This window comes from Elephas maximus, chromosome 13 (assembly GCF_024166365.1).
Source record: "Elephas maximus indicus isolate mEleMax1 chromosome 13, mEleMax1 primary haplotype, whole genome shotgun sequence".
In the NCBI taxonomy this organism is placed as follows: domain Eukaryota; kingdom Metazoa; phylum Chordata; class Mammalia; order Proboscidea; family Elephantidae; genus Elephas; species Elephas maximus.
In genome coordinates this window covers 23,209,471-23,229,342 of record NC_064831.1, presented here as the reverse complement: position 1 = coordinate 23,229,342, position 19,872 = coordinate 23,209,471, and the positions used below count along the sequence as shown (strand labels likewise).

Below are 19,872 nucleotides of genomic sequence, written 5' to 3'. Positions count from 1 at the left end.
ATTATGTTGTTGGATTCTGTTTGCTAGTATTTTGTTGAGGATTTTTGCATCTATATTGGTAAGAGATCTTGGGCGGCAATTTTCTTTTCTTGTGGCATCTTTTTCTGGTTTGGGTATCAGGGTTATGGCTGCTTCATAGAATGAATTAGAGAATATTCTTTCCTTCTGTATCTTTTGGAAGAGCTTAAACAGTATTGGTGTCAGTTCTTCTCTAAATATTTGGCAGAATACCCATGAAACCATCTGGTCCAGGACTTTTTTTTGCTGGGAATTTTTTTATTATTGATTCAATCTCTTTACCTATGGGTCTGTTGAGACTTTCTATTTCCCCTTGTGTCAGTTTGTGTACACTGTGTGCTTCTAAAAATTTGTCCATTTCATCTAAGTTTTCCAGTTTCTTGCCATGCAGTTGTTCATAATATTATGTCATAATACTCTTTATTTCTATTGGGTCAGGTGTAATGTCTCCTTTTTCATTTTTTATTTTGCTTACTTCCACCTTTTATTTCTTTGTCAGTTTAGCTAAAGGTTTGTCAATTTTATTGATCTCTTCAAAAAACCAACTTCTTCTTTTATTGATTCTATTTTTTTATTGTTTTCTCTGATTTAATTTTTATGAGAAACTCTGAAAACTACATGTGTTTTAGTAAAGCATTTAGATTAAGTATATCTAGCATATAGCAAATACCTATATAGGATATGAAAATATATGAATAAATGAGTGAATAAAAAAATAAAACAAGAAGAATTCACCTTATGTATTTTCATATAAGGGCCATTGACTAAAATGAAGGGCAGTGGCTTTAATAACAAAACTTTAAAAGATATTTATGCATCTTCATATGGTTATTTCTTATACTAACCTCTGACCACATGTTAAGGACCTTGTATTGTATCATACTATTGTGAGTGCATATTTAAGATAATAAATACAGCAATCTAAAGATGTAATTTTCTGATGATCTACCTTAAGACACAGTACTTAGAGAAAGTAATAAAATAAATTTTAGTGTATATAATTTTAGAATACCAATGCTTTTGGCAGATCATTTCCAGAAAGCTTTTTAGCAAACACTTTGAAATTGAATACAGTTGAGTGCTCAAAGTGATGTCAAGTGTAAGTCAACCATGGGCTTTAGATAACCTGCCCTAATTGATATTTTATTCAAAAATGATTGAACCTAATTTGAGTTCCTTCATAAGTGGCAGGCTATGCATGCCTGCATGGAATGAAAAAAACTTTGGTCAGGAAGCAGCATTGTTTTTGCTGGCAGTCCCAGCATGGTATGTCACAGGTCAGAGTAGATAAGCTTTTGTCCTGGATAGGTTTGAGTTGACACAATCACATCAGGTATTAATTAGTCACTTAATAGTATCTTGTTACCAACTTTAAGATATATGTATTTTGTGACAAAAAGCTCATGTAGTTATATGATGTGATGAAGATTTTCTATGGTTATCGGCCTCTTTTGCTCCGTCCTTGATTCCAAATTCATTGAATTAGAAAAACGGAATCTTTCTTTCCATTAGTTCTACTGAGATGGCAGATATGTTCAGTGTCAGCTTGTATAATCCTTAATTTATTGGCTCTGGGACTTTAAAATAGCTTCATGTGATCTTTAAGAATCAATATCGTCTGTTGAAGGTTTTGGAAACCTTTAGTTTACAGAGGCTGCAAGACGTATGCTGATTAAGTTTTATTTCACTGCCAGTACTACAGTAAATACGTATGGTTGTTATGTTTTTATCATCTCCATTTACTATACAGAATTTAGACATAAAAAAAGATCACATGAGAGAGAAGATAAATTCCCCAAGCCTTTGTAGAGTCATTTCTCATTGTTTCTGCTTATTTTATATTTTATACAGAGGTAAAGTATGTGTATCTATTGGCTGCTAACTGAAAGGTCAGTGGTTTGACCCTAACAACTGCTGCACGGGAGAAAGATGTGGCAGCCTGCTTCTGAAAAGGTTTGCAGTCTTGGAAACCCTATGGGACAGTTCTATTCTGTTCTGCAGGGTCACTATGAGTCAGAATCAGCTTCACGGCAGTGGGTTTGGTTTTGATTTAGAGAGATATTAGTTCTTACTATTTAATAAAAGATGACCTGTCCTCTCCTGTTTAATTATTTGGAATTTGATTTGAAGTTTGTGCTCTAATTCATTTCGGCCATGTCAAAAGGCTGAAGAATAATAAGGCAATTCTTTGGATGGCTAGTATTACATGAATTTTGGATTATTGAAAATAGGAAAGCTGGAAATATAATTTATGCCATTGAATGCTTTTGTGCATAATTGGAGTTCAGTGGAAAAAAAATTAAAATCCAAAGACCTGAGGATGATGCCTCAAGGCTAAATTTAACTCTATAATTGACACCTCAATTTACACCAGAACCTCATTTTTACTGGAAAAGATAAAATGTATTAAAGTATTAAAAATGTTCTTAAGTTCATACGCTCTTAGAAAGTCTATGGTTTGATGTAATTCAATTTTTACGAAGTTTTAAAATTGTAATTATTGACAATAGACAAATAAATTAATCAGCCATTTAATAAATTTTAAATTATTTTCTATGATAGTTGAACATTTTGCATCTACTCATATATTTTGCATAATTAAAACCTAACTTGACTGTCTCAAACTCTATATTCATTTCATGGGTGAGTAATCAAGAACTGTTTTCTTTTTCCTTGTCAAGAATATATATAAATATATTATTTTTATAGTTTGCATGCTGATTAGTAAAAGACATATAGAAATATAGTCTTTTTGCTTCTTGTCTATTTTTTAAAATATTTAATCGTGTTTTAGGTGTAAGTTTACACAGCAAATTAAGTTTCCATTTAACAATTTTTATACAAACTTTTCCATGACATCGGTTACAATCTTCAGTGTGTCAGCATTCTCATTATTTCCATTCTGTTTGTTCTCTTTCCATTGATCTGTCTTCCTTTCGCCTCCTTGCCTTCTCATCTTTGCTTTTGGGTAAATGTTGACTGTTTGTTCTCATGTAGTTGATGGTTTAAGGGAGCACATTATTCACAGATGATATATTGTTTATTTTATAGGCCAATCTATTATTTGCCCTGAAAGGTGACCTCCAGGAGTAGCTTCAGTTCCAAGTTCAAAGGCTATCTTAGGGCCATAGTCTCAGGGATTCCTCTAGTAGCTATTGGTCCAGTAAGTCTGGCCTTTTCTAGGAATTTGAATTTTGTTCTACATTTTTCTCCCATTTTACCAGGGACCATCTGTTGTGTCCCTGAAGAGAACACTTGGTAGTGGTAGCCAGGAACAATTTAGTTCTTTTGGTCTCAGGCTAGAAGAGGCTGTGGTTCATGTAGGGTATTAGTGCTGTGGACTAGATTCTTTTTTGAGTCTGGTTTTCTTCATTCTGTTTTTCTCTAGATGAGTAGAGACCAATAGTTGTATCTGATGGCCACTTGTAAGCTTCTAAGACTGCAGACGGTACTCACCAAACTAGGATCTAGGACATTATCTTTATGAACTGTTGTTGTTAGGTGCTGTTGAGTCGGTTCTGACTCATAGCACCCCTATGTGCCACAGAACAAAACTATATTATGCCAATTGAGTCATCTATGAGACTGTGGCCCTAAGCCTTTTAACTCAGTAAACCAGTCCCACGAGGTGTTTGGATATGTCTAGAGTGTCTCCATAACTGTGCCTTCTAAGTTCTTTATTATATAAGCGAATACATATGCAGCACACATAAACATGTATGTACATATGTCTACAGATACACGTATACATGCACATGTGTACTCACAAATGCCTTCCTATACACATACATGCATGCTTATCTACCTATGTAACTACACACATATTTTTTGGTTGTTATTACTGTTGTCACAAAATTGTATATGTATTTACCATAATGGTCCCTTTTTCTTGTGTATTTCTTAGTGTCTTCATTTACCTTCAAGAAAATGAAGAAACTAAATGTCGATCGAGTTGTCAGACTTCACTCACATTTGGTGTGCCTTTCCCATCACCCAAAATAACAAGTGTCTACTATCTAGAAAACGGGAATTCCAGAACACTTAATTGTGCTCATGGGATATCTGTACATAGATCAAGAGGCAGTTGTTCAAACAAAACAAGGGGATACTGTGTGGTTTAAAGTCAGGAAAGGTGTGTGTCAGGGTTATATCCTTTCACCATGCCTATTCAATCTCTTTGCTGATCAGATAATCCGAAAGGATGGGCTGTATGAAGAATGGGGCATCAGGATTGGAAGAAAACTCATTAACAAACTGAGTTGTGCAGATGACACAACCTTGCTTGCTGAAAGTGAAGAGGGGTTGGTTGAAGCACTTACTAATGAAGATCAAACACTGTTGCCTTCAGTATGGATTACACTGCAACATAAAGAAAACAGAAGTCCTCCATTAAAAGGAAAAAATATTGAAGCTGTCAAGGATTCCATTTTACTTGGATCCACAATCAACACCCACAGAAGCAGCAGTCAAGAAATCAAGAGACACATTGCGTTGAGTAACTGTGCTGTGAAAGGCCTCTTTAAAATGTTGAAAAGCAAAGATGTCACCTTGAAGACTAAGGTGCTCCTGACCCAAGCCATGGTATTTTCAATCTCATCTTATGCATGCAAAAGCTGGACAATGCTCAAGGAAGACTGAGGAAGAATTGATGCTGTTGAATTGTGGTGTTGGTAAAGAATGTTAAATATTCCAGGGACTGCCAAAAGAACAAACAAATCTGTCTTGGAAGAAGTAAAACCAGAATGCTCCTTAGAAGCAAGGATGACGAGACCGCGTCTTACTTTGGACATGTTGTCAGGAGGGATTAGTCCCTGGAGAAGGACATCATGCTTGGTAGAGTACAGGGTCAGCAAAAAAGAGGAAGACTCTCAAGGAGACGGATTGTTACAGTGGCTACAACAGTGGGCTTAAGCAGAACAACGATTATGAGCATGGCAAATGACAGGGCAGTGTTTCGTTCTATAGTACATAGTGTCGCTATGGGTCAGAACTGACTCAACGGCACCTAACAATAACAACAACTATCTAAAAGTTATTTCCATTCCCTCCCCCTCCCATCCCTGGTAACCATCAGAGAATGTTGCTTTCTGTGTGTATACCTATTCTTGACCTTTTATAATAGTGAGACCTACAATATTTGTCCTTTTGTGATTGACTTATTTCACTCAGCATAATATCCTCCAGATTCATCCATGTTATGTTTGCTGAACTCATTTTCTTTATAGTTGTGTAGCATTCCATTGAATGCATGTATCACAATTTGTTTATCTCTTCATCTGTTGATGGGCGCTTGGGTTGTTTCCATTATTTTAGCTATTGTGAATAATACTACAATGCACATAAGTGTTCCTATGTCTATTCGTGTCACTGCTGTTAGATCTCTAGGTTATATACCTAGGAGTGGGATTGTTAGATCAGAAGGTATTTCTGTTTCGAGCTTTTTGAGGAAGCCATTCTTTTTCCATAGTGGTTGTACCGTTTTACAATCCCACCAGCAGTGTGTAAGAGATCCAGTCTTCCCACAACCTTGCCAGCATTCGTTGTTTTCTGTTTTTATAATCAGTGCTGTTTTCTGCAGGGGCGAGGTGGAATCTCATTGTAGTTTTGATTTGCATCTCTCTGGCACTGGTTTTTTTGGGTTAATGGCTAGTGATCACAAGCATCTTTTCATGTGTTTGTTGGTCACCTGAATGTCCTCTTTGGTGAAGTGTCTTTACATGGCCTTTGCCCTTTTTTTGATTGGATTTCATGTATTTTTGTTGTTGAGTTGTCGATGTTTTCTGTATATTTTAGAGATAAGATGCTTGTCAGATATGTTGTTGCCAAAGATTTTTTCCCAGTGAGTGGGGATAATGGGCATCCTTGTCTCTTTCCTGTTTTCAAGGAGAATGCTTTCAATCTTTCTTCACTGAGAATAATTTTGGCTGTTGCTCTTGTGTATATGCTCTTAATTATATTGAGGAATTTCCCTTCTATTCCTATTTTGGTGAAAGTTTTTATCAACAAAGGGTGTTGGATTTTATCAAATGCCATTTTTGCATCCATTAAGATGATGATGGAATTGTTTTCCTTTGTTTTATTTATATGGTGAATTACGTTGATTGATTTTCTAATGTGAACCACTGTTGCATCCCTGGTATGAATTCCAGTTGATCATGATGCATTATTTTCTTTTGATATGCTGTTGAATCCTCTTGGTTAGAATTTGTTGAGAATTTTTGCATCTATATTCAAGAAGAATATTGGCCTGTAATTTTCTTTTTTTGTGATGTCTTTGCCTGGCTTTGGCATCAGGGTTATGCTGGATTATGGAATGAATTAGAGAGAATTCTTTCCTCTTCTATGCTCTGGAATAGTTTGAGTGGAATTGATGTCAACTCTTATCTGAATGTTTGATAGAATTCTCCAGTGAAGTCATCTGGCTGGGGCTTTTTTGTTGTTGGGAGGTTTTATTTATTTATTAATGATATCTTCAATTTCCTCTATTGTTATGGGTCTGTTCAGATATTCTACCCCTATTTGTGTTAGTTTAGGTAGGTAGTGTGTTTCTAGAAATTTGCCCATTTTTATATTTCTTGGAGTACAATATTTAATAATATTCTGTTACAATACCTTTTATCTCATTTGGTTCTGCAATAATGTCACCCATTTCATTTCTTATTTTGGATATTTGCATCTTCTCTTTTCTCTGGCCAAAGGTTTGTCAATTTTATTAATTCTCTCAAAAAACCTATTTCTAGTTTTGTTGTTTTTCTGTTTTCTATTTTAATTTATTTCTGCTCTGATCTTTGTTATTTCCTTTCTTCTGGTAACTATGGTCTTCTTTTGCTCTTCCTTTTATATTTAAGTTGTCTGGTTGTTATTTATTTTGAACCTTTCTTCTGTTTGGATGTATCCATTTATTGCTATAAATTTTCCTCTGATCACACTTTTTGCTGTGTCTCAGATGTTTTGGTTTGTTGTGTTTTCATTCTCATTTGATTCTAAGTATTTGTTAATTTTATTTTTTATTTCTTCTGTGACCAAATAGTGTTATTTAGTTCCATGTATTTAATTTTTTCCCTTATTTTTCCTGTTATTAATTTCTAGCTTTAGCTTCTTAACTATTTTTTAAACAAAATTTTATTCTACATTTTTGAGTAGAATAATGGTACCATTTAGGAATTCTTGTGCTTTTACAATGCCACCATCTAACCAATTGAAGTAATTGGTTTTTCTATAAGGTGATCCAATTGTTGGTAAAATTGTATTCTGATGTTTGAGCTAGCAAGTGTTATGAAAATGTTTGTAGATGGCAATTAGAGACAACAGTTTTATTAACATGGTTGATGGAGGTCTTATTTAGTGACTGAGCTGTTGCGATCCTGCTTGATGTTAGAAGAGCAAAACCATGTGTTGCTAATCATTAAAGCTTTTTTCTTTATTCTGTTGCTGAACACATACTTAAAAAATAGCAATAAACATACACATTTTTTTTTCCAGGACTATAGAGTGAACATCTTTCTGAGACAAAAATGGAATGATCCCAGGTTGAAGCTCCCTAGTGATTTTAGGGGCTCAGATGCACTGACAGTGGATCCTACAATGTACAAGTGTCTGTGGAAGCCTGATTTATTTTTTGCAAATGAAAAAAGTGCCAATTTTCATGATGTGACACAGGAAAATATCCTCCTCTTTATTTTTCGGGATGGAGATGTCCTGGTCAGCATGAGGTACTGTTTCATGTTTCATGTTTGTATACTTATGTTTTCCTTTTAAAACCGCTAGATCACATAGAGGTATTTAAGATGATTTCTAACACCCCTGTTCCTACTTTCAGGTTATCTATTACTCTTTCCTGCCCTTTGGACTTGACCTTGTTTCCCATGGACACACAGCGTTGCAAGATGCAACTTGAGAGCTGTATGTAAATAAGCCTATAAGTGACTATGGCAATAAAAATGCTTAAAATTTCTAGGCAATTCATTCTACTAGTATCTTAGATAACAATGGTAAAACTAATGCATGTGATTGCAAATAGTCATTAGAATAATTTTTTTAAGGAAATTATGGTTATTCGTTTACTATCTTGCTTTGTGTTAAGATAGACAAACCCTTTTTGTACTAGTCTTTGATGTCAATTCAGTTGATGTAGGTGTACATTTCTAACTTATTTACAACTACCATCCTCATTTTAATTAGTAATACAGGCAAGGTAAAGGAGAATATGGTACCCTAAATTAAGTAACTTTTATGATGCTAAAAGTCATATTTTCATAGTAGAAAATTTGAAAAATATCCGCTGTATCCTACCAAGCAGTCATTGTCTTTGGATGTATAGAAAAAGTGTTTTTCCAAATTGTATTTTTTATGTTTTTATGACTATATATCTTTAGTTTATAAGAGATGAACTAGATTACTAATTTTAATTATTTATCTATAAAGCAGATATATTAATTAATTTGTTATTATGCTCATCTTTTGAAAATAGAATAGGAAACAAACCTTGAAAAATTAGCACCAATGTTATAAGGGATCTTTAGCCTAAATATCTATATACCATGAGCTAAGTCTACAAACAGTGAAGCATAATATCTTGTAAAATGTCTTGTACATGCTTACTAGATGGTATAATTTCTTACCTAGTGGACTTTTGTTGTTTTTCAAAACCTTGCTGAAAAGGATCCTAAATTTTAACAGTATTTTTTGCCTTCTACCTATAAAGTGAGAGTTTGCATGAGTGTATGTTTGTGTGTGTGTTGTGTATACACATATATACATGAGTGTGTGTGGTTGTATATATTACATTCCAACATCTAATTCTACTACCAGATGCACTGAAGTATTGCTTTGAAAAACGCACACTAGAGTTGGACAGTGGACTATCATATGCTGTAAAATCCTATCGGATCATTACGTTGTAGCTGCGTGACCTAAGCAAAATGTGTACTTCAGGATGCTAAAGGCTGCTGTAAGGATGTGTATTTGAGGGATGGTTTCTTGCTCTTCTATGGTAATACAGCTCCTGTAGAACAGTTATTGCCTAGAATAGTTTTCAAAAAGAATTTTACATAGCATATTACGGCAACGGCTTATTGCACTACTATAAATATACATTTGGAAAGCTAACCACTTGTTTGTAACTTTTTTATTAGTGGCAATTTAGAATTTCGATATAGAGAAATGGACTACTGCCTGTGACAAGATAGGATTTTACCTATTTGAAATAAGCTGATTATTTTAACTCGTCTTTTTTTTTTTTTTTTTTTCTTTATGGTCTATAACTCTTGTGGTAATATTTTCATTAGTAGCCATAGAATTTTACCTCTTTATATTTTCTCAGCAATGATTTAGTATAAAGAGTCCCTATTTTTGTCATTTTTTACTGTGTTTAATATTTGTATATTAAAATATTAAGAAAGCATTTTAAAAATTACCTATATTTCAGACTAACATTTTTATTTATAATTTATTTTTATTTATAGTTGGTTACACAACTGATGATTTACGGTTTATCTGGCAGTCAGGGGATCCTGTTCAGTTAGAAAAAATTGCCTTGCCTCAATTTGATATTAAAAAGGAAGATATTGAATATGGGAACTGTACAAAATACTATAAAGGCACTGGTAAGTAATAGTCTTTAAATTAAACAGAGCTAAGTCCTATTTCAGAGATTCATTTTTTAATATTAATATATGCTAAAGGCAGAGAAAAAGAAAACTAATTAAAATAAGTTCACTATTTCTAACTAGTTGATATTTGCGCATATATACTTAAATCTTTTATAGAGTTGAAATTCACTAACATTTTTTGAACTTTTCATCACTGGATATTTATGCTTTTCTTATGTTATCCTGGTAGCAAGAGATTTTAATTTTTTTTATTTTCGGAACCTGAGCCCTCCCAGGCATCTCCCAGGCTTTCTTAGATGTTGTGAAGAAATTCTTCTTTTGGCAAGATTTAATTTTGGGTCAAACATTATAGATATGGACAACATCGTCCATGTATATATACCCAGAGGATTTGGGGCAGTTTTTAGATGGTAGTTGACCCATATTCTTAATTTTATAAAAGCATTTATATTTATGCTGTATAGGAAACATTGAGTGTGAAGCAACTGATCATCAGTAAATATTACTTTTAAAAATCTTCTTGACCTGTGTCAGACAATAGCCAATTCTGAAAAGCAGAACAAATTGACCTCATTCATTAAATTCCATCAAGCTTTTGCAGAAATGAAAGCACAGTACTCATTACTTAATACTGTCATAATATGATCAGTATTCAACCTTTGCGTCTTTACTAGTAAAAAAAAAACCTGGTAGTTATAGGTTATTAAGAGTCTTGAACATTAAATATAGTGTTGTTTAACTTAGTAATAATAAGTAAAAATGATGATTGAGTTTTGATTGTTACGTTAATAATCAATTCAGTGTATAAATTACCACACAGTGTAATTCAGTAACACCGAAGGAAATCACGACAAAGATATTCAGGAATAGATATACTGAAAGTTTAGGTTGAGTGTAATATTTATGTTGACCTTGCAATGGTAAAAATATATAGTGTAAATGTACAGCATTTAGAAAGATCTGATGTTTGAACTAAAATGCCTCCAAGGTGACATCATCAAGGGCCAAAATATAATTTAAAACATTCCTGCTGATATTAAAAATAAAAGATAGGCTGAATATTTGGATATTTACAGTGACATAATAAAGGCATCACTAGGCAACTGGGAGATAAAGTTAGTATAAGCATCTGTTGTGTTTGCCTTCAGATACATTAACATATATAAAATACATGAAGCCCTGTTGGCCCAGTGGTTAAGAGCTATGGTTGCTAACCAATAGGTAAGCAGTTCGAATCCATCAGCTGCTCCTTGGAAACTCTATGGGGCAGTTCTACTCTGTCCTATAGGGTTGTTATGGGTCAGAATCGACTTGATGCCTATGAATTTTTGGTGTACATATTTTTTGGGGGGGTGTTTATATATATCCTTTTCTAGAGCTTGTAATTTTATAGTTTATTGAGACAAGAGAGATAACAATCAAATACTCACACACTGGTAAAAGAATTCTCAACTTTTTAAAAAGTACAAACAGAGTTCTTAAAAATATGACCATCAAAGTACTCAGTGAGTACTTTGGATACATAGTTGTTCGATATGGAAGTGATCTTACTGATATTTCTGAGCCAGCTCCCTTATTTAACACATAAAATAACTGAGGCCCAGGCTTGCCGAGTGACTTATTGAATGTCACCAGTCAAGTTAGTGTCAGCCACGGGAACCAATTTAGTGTTCCTCCTCCCCTGTGTGCTCCTCACTCAAGAAGATTGACTGTAATTTTTAGGGATTTTTACAGCTCACTTGGTAATGAAAACATAATCTTGAAACCAGAACTTCTTTTTAGATTCTTGTTTAGGAACACATACTTAGTAGCTGACATTTTGAGTACTTGCTATGTGTTAGGCATTGGCTTAGTAAATGTTTTACAGGAATTGTATCATTTAATCTTCACAGAAATCCTTTAAATTAAGTATTTTCATTGTCCCCTTTTAAGGAAGCAAAGAAATTAAGTAACTTACCCACAGCCGTACTGTTACTAAGCTCTGGCACTGGAATAGTAAGTCTAAAACCGGAGATGTTGCTACGCTGCCTGTGGAGTCCTGTTATATATGGAAAATAATTACCAATATGTTTAACATTTACAAATGAGTAGTCTGTAAACTGATTTTAGAAATTCGATATAGACCCAACTGAAGTTTTAAACTTCATCTAGAGATGAAAGTAATTTCAGAAATTATAAAAAATTAGTAAAATCATTTATTTCATTTAGAGATAAAAGTAATTTTATTTCTAATTTCACGTAATAGCATAAAATGATATAGGACTGAAATCCTGGAGGGTGATCATTTATTTATTTTTACTTTTAAGCCTGTGTTTTAAAAATCTCCATCTGAGAACTCAGCAGTAACTAAACAACAGGTTCCCTCCCTTTAAAGAGCTATGTTCTAGATTCCTTGTGGTAAATAAGTAAACAAACAATGTGTGTAATTTCTTTTAAGTCTAATAAAGAAAGAAGAAGGAGCGTTGTGTTAAAGAGGACTTGTGGGTTTACTCAAGAGTTATAATATGTAAAGTTCCCCCCAGTGGTATTTTTTGTTATCATAAAAATCATTGTTATCTCATTAGCTACAGAAAATAACAAAAAACTCTGTGAACATAATATTTATCGGGCACTTACTATGTTTCAGGTACTTTATTAGCATTTACGTGAATCATCATATGAATATAAGTAAAACATTTTAATGTTTGGATAATACTTAGAAATCTCATCGGAAAATCCGAAAATTGAAAATATGTGGAATGCCTAAGAATAAAATAGTGGAGAAGGTATATAAAACCAAACAAACCAAACCCGTTGCCGTCGAGATGATTTCAACTCATAGTGACAAATGATGACCAACATTTTCTTTAATTCTGTGGAAATAATGACTCAGCTTAACTTCATTAAAAATTATGCTTTTCTATGATTGTGGAAATTGTGACAGTGGAGAATGTATAAAAAAACAAGCCTTCAAAAATGCTTAAATTGGAAACCCAAGTGAGTAATAATGAAATAAAATCTAACAGGAAATAGAAGGTAAATTGAATGTGCCCAATGAACATTTATATCAATTAGCTGCCCACCTGTCTCTCATAAATGTAACAGTACTGAAAAAAGATCAAGAAGTATTTCTCATAAAAGTTTACAGAGAAAATCACTACAATAATCAAGCATGTATTTTACTGCTAAATGCATCCAAGGCTCCCAAAGCTCCCCTAGTGGGTGCCCCATAAAAGGCAAGTGTTTGAAAGCTGCCTTAGAACACAGGACTCATGCTGTTTAGGCTGTCACTTACACATCACTGGATGGATAGAAAAATTCATTATAATGTGAGCAACTTTATGGTAATTGCTATAAGATTTGTCACAGCTGAGGCTACCTAGAAATGGGTAATTTGTTTAGGAGCACATACGTTGTGTTCTCCATTTCCTATGCACTATGGACATCCGATAACATACAATTAACTTGAGTAAGTGATGGACATCCGATAACATACAATTAACTTGAGTAAGTGATGCTCTTAGTAAGTGAAGTTTTTCAAAACCACTTTTGGGAAACACCGTGAACTCCTTAGTTGCAGCAGTTGGAGTTTCCAAAGACTGTACTTTGGAAATATTGCACGATTGTTAGTTGCAGACACATGTTCTTGTTGGTCCAGGCAGGAAGTTGAATGTCAAGGAACAGAAAAAAAGGTAAATTTTTTTCATCGTTTTGCCTTTTATAACTTTAGAAAACTTTTCAATGATTTAAATGAATTATGTAGCTTTGATGAAATTGAAATAAACACGGGAAACTCCTCCACTTCTTGTTTGTTATGTAACAAGGATATATGTGACATAATTTGGAATTTACTTCAGTTCAAATCAATTAATTGTTTTTGTTACTTATGAGCCCTAGTACCTTTCTAATTTCTTAGAGGTAGCTATGATTATAATTTACACTGGAAGAAAGGATGAACTTCTAACCTTACTTATTTGATGAGAGGATGTGAATAGTCATTCATTTATTCAGCACTTACCAAGACACTATTGTGTGCAAGTACTGCTCTAGGTATCATTTGGGAGTAAATATTAAGATTATTCTAGTGTCAAAAGTATATATGTATATTCTTCACAATAAGGGAAAATAAGTAAATACTACTTGTAACCTATAAAATAGTAAGAAAGTAACATTGCCTTTTTCTCTGTAATTATTTGTATACTGGTCATTCAACCATTCATTTATTTGTTTCAACATCTTTTAAATAATTATGTACAGCTTAGTCTGAACACAAAGGAAGGCATTTTAACTTTCTGATATTTATGAATCATCTTATTTTTGTTAAAAGACATTTGTATCTAAATTAAGCATTTTCAGCATTAAAATACTTAAAAACCAACCTGAAACATGTGGAAATGGCTCTTGTATAATGACTGCTATGAGAATGATCATGTTACTTATTTCCTATCTCAAGTCAGCAAAGGCTATCATGAGGCTTTCCATAATTCGTGATTAATTTTAAAATGTATTTATCTCCATGGGGAGAAGTTGATGTCTTGGCAGCTCTGAATTATGTTGTAAAGCAGTTTCTGCCTTTGCCTTAGCTTGTGAAAGTGAAAATCCTTTCCCTCATTCTCCAATTAAAGTACATTAAAAGGCCTGGAGTAGGGCCGGAGAGAGAACTGAGGAATGTCAGATGTTTGCACTAGGAGATCTTTTATCCCAATAGACTGAACATATTTAACTTTTATCCTTGCTAATGTTTACTTCCAGCACTTTCTTAAATTTTTAAGGTCTAAATATACATATGAGATATTGTAGACTGCCATTCTTTCCAGATAACAAGTGGTCCGGGTGGCTGGAGAGTTATGCTGACGATGTACCGTCCTGGAGTGTCCCTGTTAGACTTGTGCCTCTTTGATTTACTGCTCCCTCTATGACTCTGTTAGATCCTTTTCCCTCAGAGTACCCATGGGTAACGAAAAGTTTAAATCTATTGCAAAATCCCTGAACAAAGACATAAAAATCTAGACACTGACGTAGTGGACCAGCATTTGGTATCTATTTCTCGAAGTCATAGTGAAGCTGTGCAAGGTCAGGGAAGCAGGGTCGCTAATGTTACCCTTTTAGATCATATAAATTATATATACCTAAGGGAAATTTTTTTTTTTTGCTGAGTTTATTTGGTGAAATTGCCTCAAAGAGAAGTGACTTACAATTTACAGGTACGTTATTGATCTTGAAAATGGCTGTGGGTGAAGACCTCATACCGTGAACATGTTTGTGTTTTCAAAGGCTATTACACGTGTGTAGAAGTCATCTTCACCCTGCGGAGACAGGTTGGGTTTTACATGATGGGTGTCTATGCGCCGACCCTACTGATTGTGGTCCTCTCCTGGCTTTCCTTCTGGATCAACCCGGATGCTAGTGCTGCCAGAGTGCCCCTAGGTAAAGATTTGCATGTTTCTCTCTCATGTCAGCAATTTGTTTTATCTTTGGTCTATATAGGAGCCCTGGTGGTGCAGTGGTTAAGAACCCAAATGCTAACCCAAAGGTTGGCAGTTCGAATCCACCAGCCTTTCCTTGGAAACCCTTATGGGGCAGTTCTACTCTGTCCTGTAGGGTCGCTATGAATGAGAATTGACTTGACAGCAATGGGTTTGTTTTTTTATTTGTTCGTTTGTGGCCTATATAATCAATTATGGTGCAGGACTGGGCAGTGTTTCAGCTCTGTCGTACACAGGCTTGCCATGAGTGAGAGAGAGCAGACTTGAAGACAACTAACGTATAATTAATTATTTTGAAAAAATGGATTTTGAAATTAATGGCAACGTATAAAAAAAATTTTTTTTTTAATTCTTTTTTAGGCTTTCTTCAATACTTGACGTTGAACAAGATATTCTCTGTATTTTTGCACTTTATAATTAAGTCACATTTTTCTTTTCTGGTCCTCGGTGTATTTTAAATCTCCACACCTGATGTATCCTACCTTTTCTGTCATGAAATAAGTATTAGTAAGGGATTTTCACAGGTAAATGAAATGTAAAATTTTCAGTAGTGCCAAAGTTAAAACAAGTAATGATTTTTGACAAAAATCTTTCTAAATAATATTATATACTACCCTATGCTCCTAATTAGGGACTATGTAACGTAATTTATCTTTTTAAAATGTTACTTAGCGTTGTTTTCATAAACATCAGCTATTGTGTGTTGTATCGTCAGGGGTGGCTAGAGTGCTTCAGGCTGGTCGCCCCCTCCCCCCATGCCGGTGCTCTCCAGTTAATTTTTAACGCTTTGTGACATAGAAATACCATTAGCCCATTTTTGAGAATTGTCTGTATAAAAGTTAAATAGTCTTTGCTTGGGGATATAATAAAGATACCTTCCATATGGATAAAGTGAGTGAACTTCAAAATAAGAACACTGTGACAGTAAATTTTGATTGGAATTTCAGACGTTTTATTACTCTGTGTGTGTGTGTGTTTGAATGTGTATGTTTTCTGAGTATCACCTGGAACTCATATAGGTAAGGCTGTGATATATCTGACCTCTCTGTGAGTGATTGGTGGCTGAATTTTATTTTATTTTCCATCAAAAAGGCTTTGTGCAAATCCCCCTCCAGACTTACTAGAGGACTTTAATGAAACACAGATTTTAAAAAGTTGGAAACTAGGAAAAAAGCATGAAGATGTTAATTTTATCTGAATAAGAAATTTAGTGGTTTACATCTAATAAAAATCACAGAGAACAAGTCCCTGTCTGTGTGGAAAAATCAAATTTCCACTTCTCACACCATACTGTGTTGTTTAATACAGACCAGTTCACTGTCAGTTCTGTGCCCTCTGTTCTGACATTGGCTGCACACACAGCACTCCTACCTCTGATGTTAATCCCCTGAGGAGGTCGGTCCTCCAGGCTGCCATAACTGCCCAAGACTTCAGACACCAGCCACAAACTTGGGAATCCCCACAACGCCCTCATTTCTGACCTGCTAGCTACAAATTTGGGGTCTTCTGACTATCCCCTCAGAATACCAACCATAAGCTCGGAGGTTCCCTGCCTCTTCTCACTTCTGACCTTCTGGCTCCCCCTACTCCCTGAGGTTTCTCACTGTACTAGAATGACTCACAGAACTCATGGGAAGTGCTATATTTTGATTATACTGTGATTACAGGTTTTATTATAAAGAATGAAAATCAGGATCAGCGTAAATAAGAGATGCAAAGGGCAAGACATGGATGGGTTCCCAATAGGGAGTTCCCTTGTCCCAAAGAGGTAGGTCACCATCCTGAGAACAGATGTTTTTTTATCACCAGGAAGCCCATGGAACTTTGTGTCCAGAGCCTTTATTGGGCCTCATTTCATAGGCATACTTGATGGAATCCTGCCCAGCATCTCCACCCCTACCCCTTCAAAGTGGGCTTAGATCAGGAGATGGTCTTTCTGGCCTGGGCAGCTCCACCTGAGTCATCTCATTAGCATAAACTCTCAGGTATGGTGTGGAGGTCCACAGATAACAAAAAACCAAAAAATCAAACCCACTGCCATCGAGTTGATTCCAACTCATAGCAACCCCATAGGGTTTCCAAGGCTATAAATCTCTACAGAAGCAGACTGCCAGCCACACCTTTCTTCCATGATGCCGCTGGTGGTTTTGAAGCACCAGCCTTTTGGTTAGCAGTTGATCAGTTTAACCGCTGCACCACCAAGGGTCCTTCAGTTACTCAGGAGATTGCAAGGGCTTAGACCTATCTCTCAGGAACCAGGAAAATACCTTTTTTTACCCTGCAAAGTCTAATTAGAATGGCTTTAATACAGAACAGAAGGGAAAGAACTAGAGACATCTTATTGGGGATTTTTAGTTGTAAAAGAGAATAGAGAAGTAGCTGTGATGGGAAGAGAGATTGATATTTTATTTTTTAAGGTGGCCGGAATCACAGCATGATTATTTGTTGATGAAAAATAACTAGTAATGAAGAAAAAAACAGAAAAGAGGGAGAAGAATAGGAGCAGTATCTTTGAGTCAGTGAGTGGGGGTGAAATCCAGAGAGTGGAGATTTTGGGTAGAAATAACAAAGTGCTCCTTTGTTAGGAACGCTGTGGATTTGTCCCAGGGTCAGCATGTACCTTCTGTGAGGCCAGATAGTAAATATTTGTTTGATGGGCCATATGGTTTTTGTCACATCTACTCAATTCTGCTGTCATAGCACTAAAACAGCTATAGACAATGTGCGCTAGAACAGGTATGGATGTGATCCAATAAAACTTTATAAAAACAGGTGTTGAAAAAGACTGGCCTACAGGCCATAGTTTGTTGACCTCTGGCTATGGGATATGGGCACAGACAGGATAAATGGGTAGATATGGTGGTGTGGGCTTGTAATTTTTTTTTTTTTTTTCATCATTAAAATAGCAAGTAAGGCCATGAGTTTCAAGTTAGATGGGGTAGATTTTTGTGAGTTTGAAGAGGGAAAAATTAGTGAATGGACAAGGGAAATACACCATGATGGCATGACAGGATTATGGACTTCTCGAGGTTAGTGGTTATAAATTTAAAGTGATACTTGTCATCATGGTGGCATGTTTTTCTCTAGCCACACTCATTAAAAGAAAGCTGGAGAATAGGGGCGTATTTATGTTTCTGATATTTATCCATGTTTTTGCAGGTATTATTTGGTTCTGTATTGCTGAGTAGTGTTTCATAGTATGATACACCACAGTTTCTGTTTCTATTCAACAATTGATGGACATTTGGATTATTTCCATATTTTAGGTGTTATAAATATGTTATGAATATTTGTGAATGAGTCTTACATGGATATATGTTTTTATTTAAAAACAAAAACCAAAAACAGATGTCGAGTTGATTCTGACTCATGGCAGCCTCATGCATGTCAGAGTAGAACTGTGCTCCATAGGGTTGTCAGTGGCTAATATTTTAGAAGTAGATCTCCATGTCTGTCTTCTGAGGCAGCTCTGGGTGGGCTTGAACCTTCAATCTTTTGGTTGGCAGCCAAGCGTGTTAACCATTTGTATCACCCAGGGACTCCATGTTTCCATTACTCTTTGGTAAATACCTGGGAATGATACTTTTGAGTTGTATGGCAAAGTCTGTTTTCTTTTTATAAAATAAATACGCCTTTCTCACTTATCAACATGGTTAGGGTCCAAAGACTAGATTATTATGTGAAAATAGGCATTATGTGAAAATGGAGGATGACCATATCAGATCATATAATGGAGAATGACTACATCATTACATAACTGCCAAATTACATTACATAACTGCCAAATTACATTATTGCAAAACTGCCAAACCGCTGAGGATCATGGCCCATCCAAGGACTGACACATAACCTTAACCATCACAGCCAGCATTAGTCTCACCTTGCATCTCAGCATTTGTCACTGCCAGATGTATGTTGCCAATAATTGGATAGTAAAACAGTAGTTTTTTTACTGTTGTTGTAAATGCAAAATGTCAGGTAATGATGTGGTGGATAAATGAGGCATGGGTGTACTGCCTAAGAACTTATCAAAATGGGGGTCCCGTTTTGCATTCCTATCACTTGTTTCACATCCTCATCAACACTAGTTTCCTTGTCGTATTGTAATTCCCAGGATCTCTAATGCAATGTGGAATAGAATTGTTGAAAGATGCTTTATTCCTGATTGTAGGTAGAAATAATTGAACCATTTGCTGTTAAAGTGTGATGATAGTTATAGAATTTTTCGTAGATGTTTCCAACAGATTGATTTGCTGAGGGTTATTACCACGAGTGAGTGTTGAATTTTGTCAGTTGCTTTTCCTGCATGTATTTACGTGATTATATGAGTATTCCTCTTTATTTTGTTAATGTTGTAAATTATACTGATTGATTTCCAGATGTTAATCTAACCTTGTGTTCTTTGGATAAACACCAGTTATATAAAATATATAAAAAAGATATATTATCTTTTTTATATATCATTGGATTTGGTATGCTAAAGTTTTGTTCAGGGTTTTTCTTTATGTGTGTGTGTTTTTATGAAGGATGTTGGTATGTAGTCTTCTGGTGTGGTCTTTGTCTGATTTTGGTTTCAAGAAGATAGTGACTTAGTGACATTGTAAAATAAATTGGGAAAGTTATTAGCACTAGATCATTCATGATATTCCCTTATCCTTTTAATGTCTGGCTGTCCTTATATCCCCTCCTTCATTGCTGATATTACCTGTGAATTCTATCTTTTCAATTTTATTTATATTTTTAAAGCACTACTTTTGATTTCGTTGATTTTCTCTGTT

At 34.9% G+C, this 19,872-nt stretch overlaps 1 protein-coding gene across 1 annotated transcript in view; it reads left to right on the top strand.

Moving 5' to 3' along the window:
• The window catches only part of GLRB (glycine receptor beta), a 145,697-nt gene that overhangs the window by 97,102 nt on the left and 28,723 nt on the right, over positions 1 to 19,872 (top strand). The window contains exons 5-8 of the mRNA XM_049905738.1: positions 7,501 to 7,730; positions 7,838 to 7,920; positions 9,483 to 9,623; positions 14,883 to 15,035. Of these exons, the coding sequence (XP_049761695.1) occupies positions 7,501 to 7,730; positions 7,838 to 7,920; positions 9,483 to 9,623; positions 14,883 to 15,035 (607 nt within the window). The remainder of the gene's footprint in view (positions 1 to 7,500; positions 7,731 to 7,837; positions 7,921 to 9,482; positions 9,624 to 14,882; positions 15,036 to 19,872) is intronic.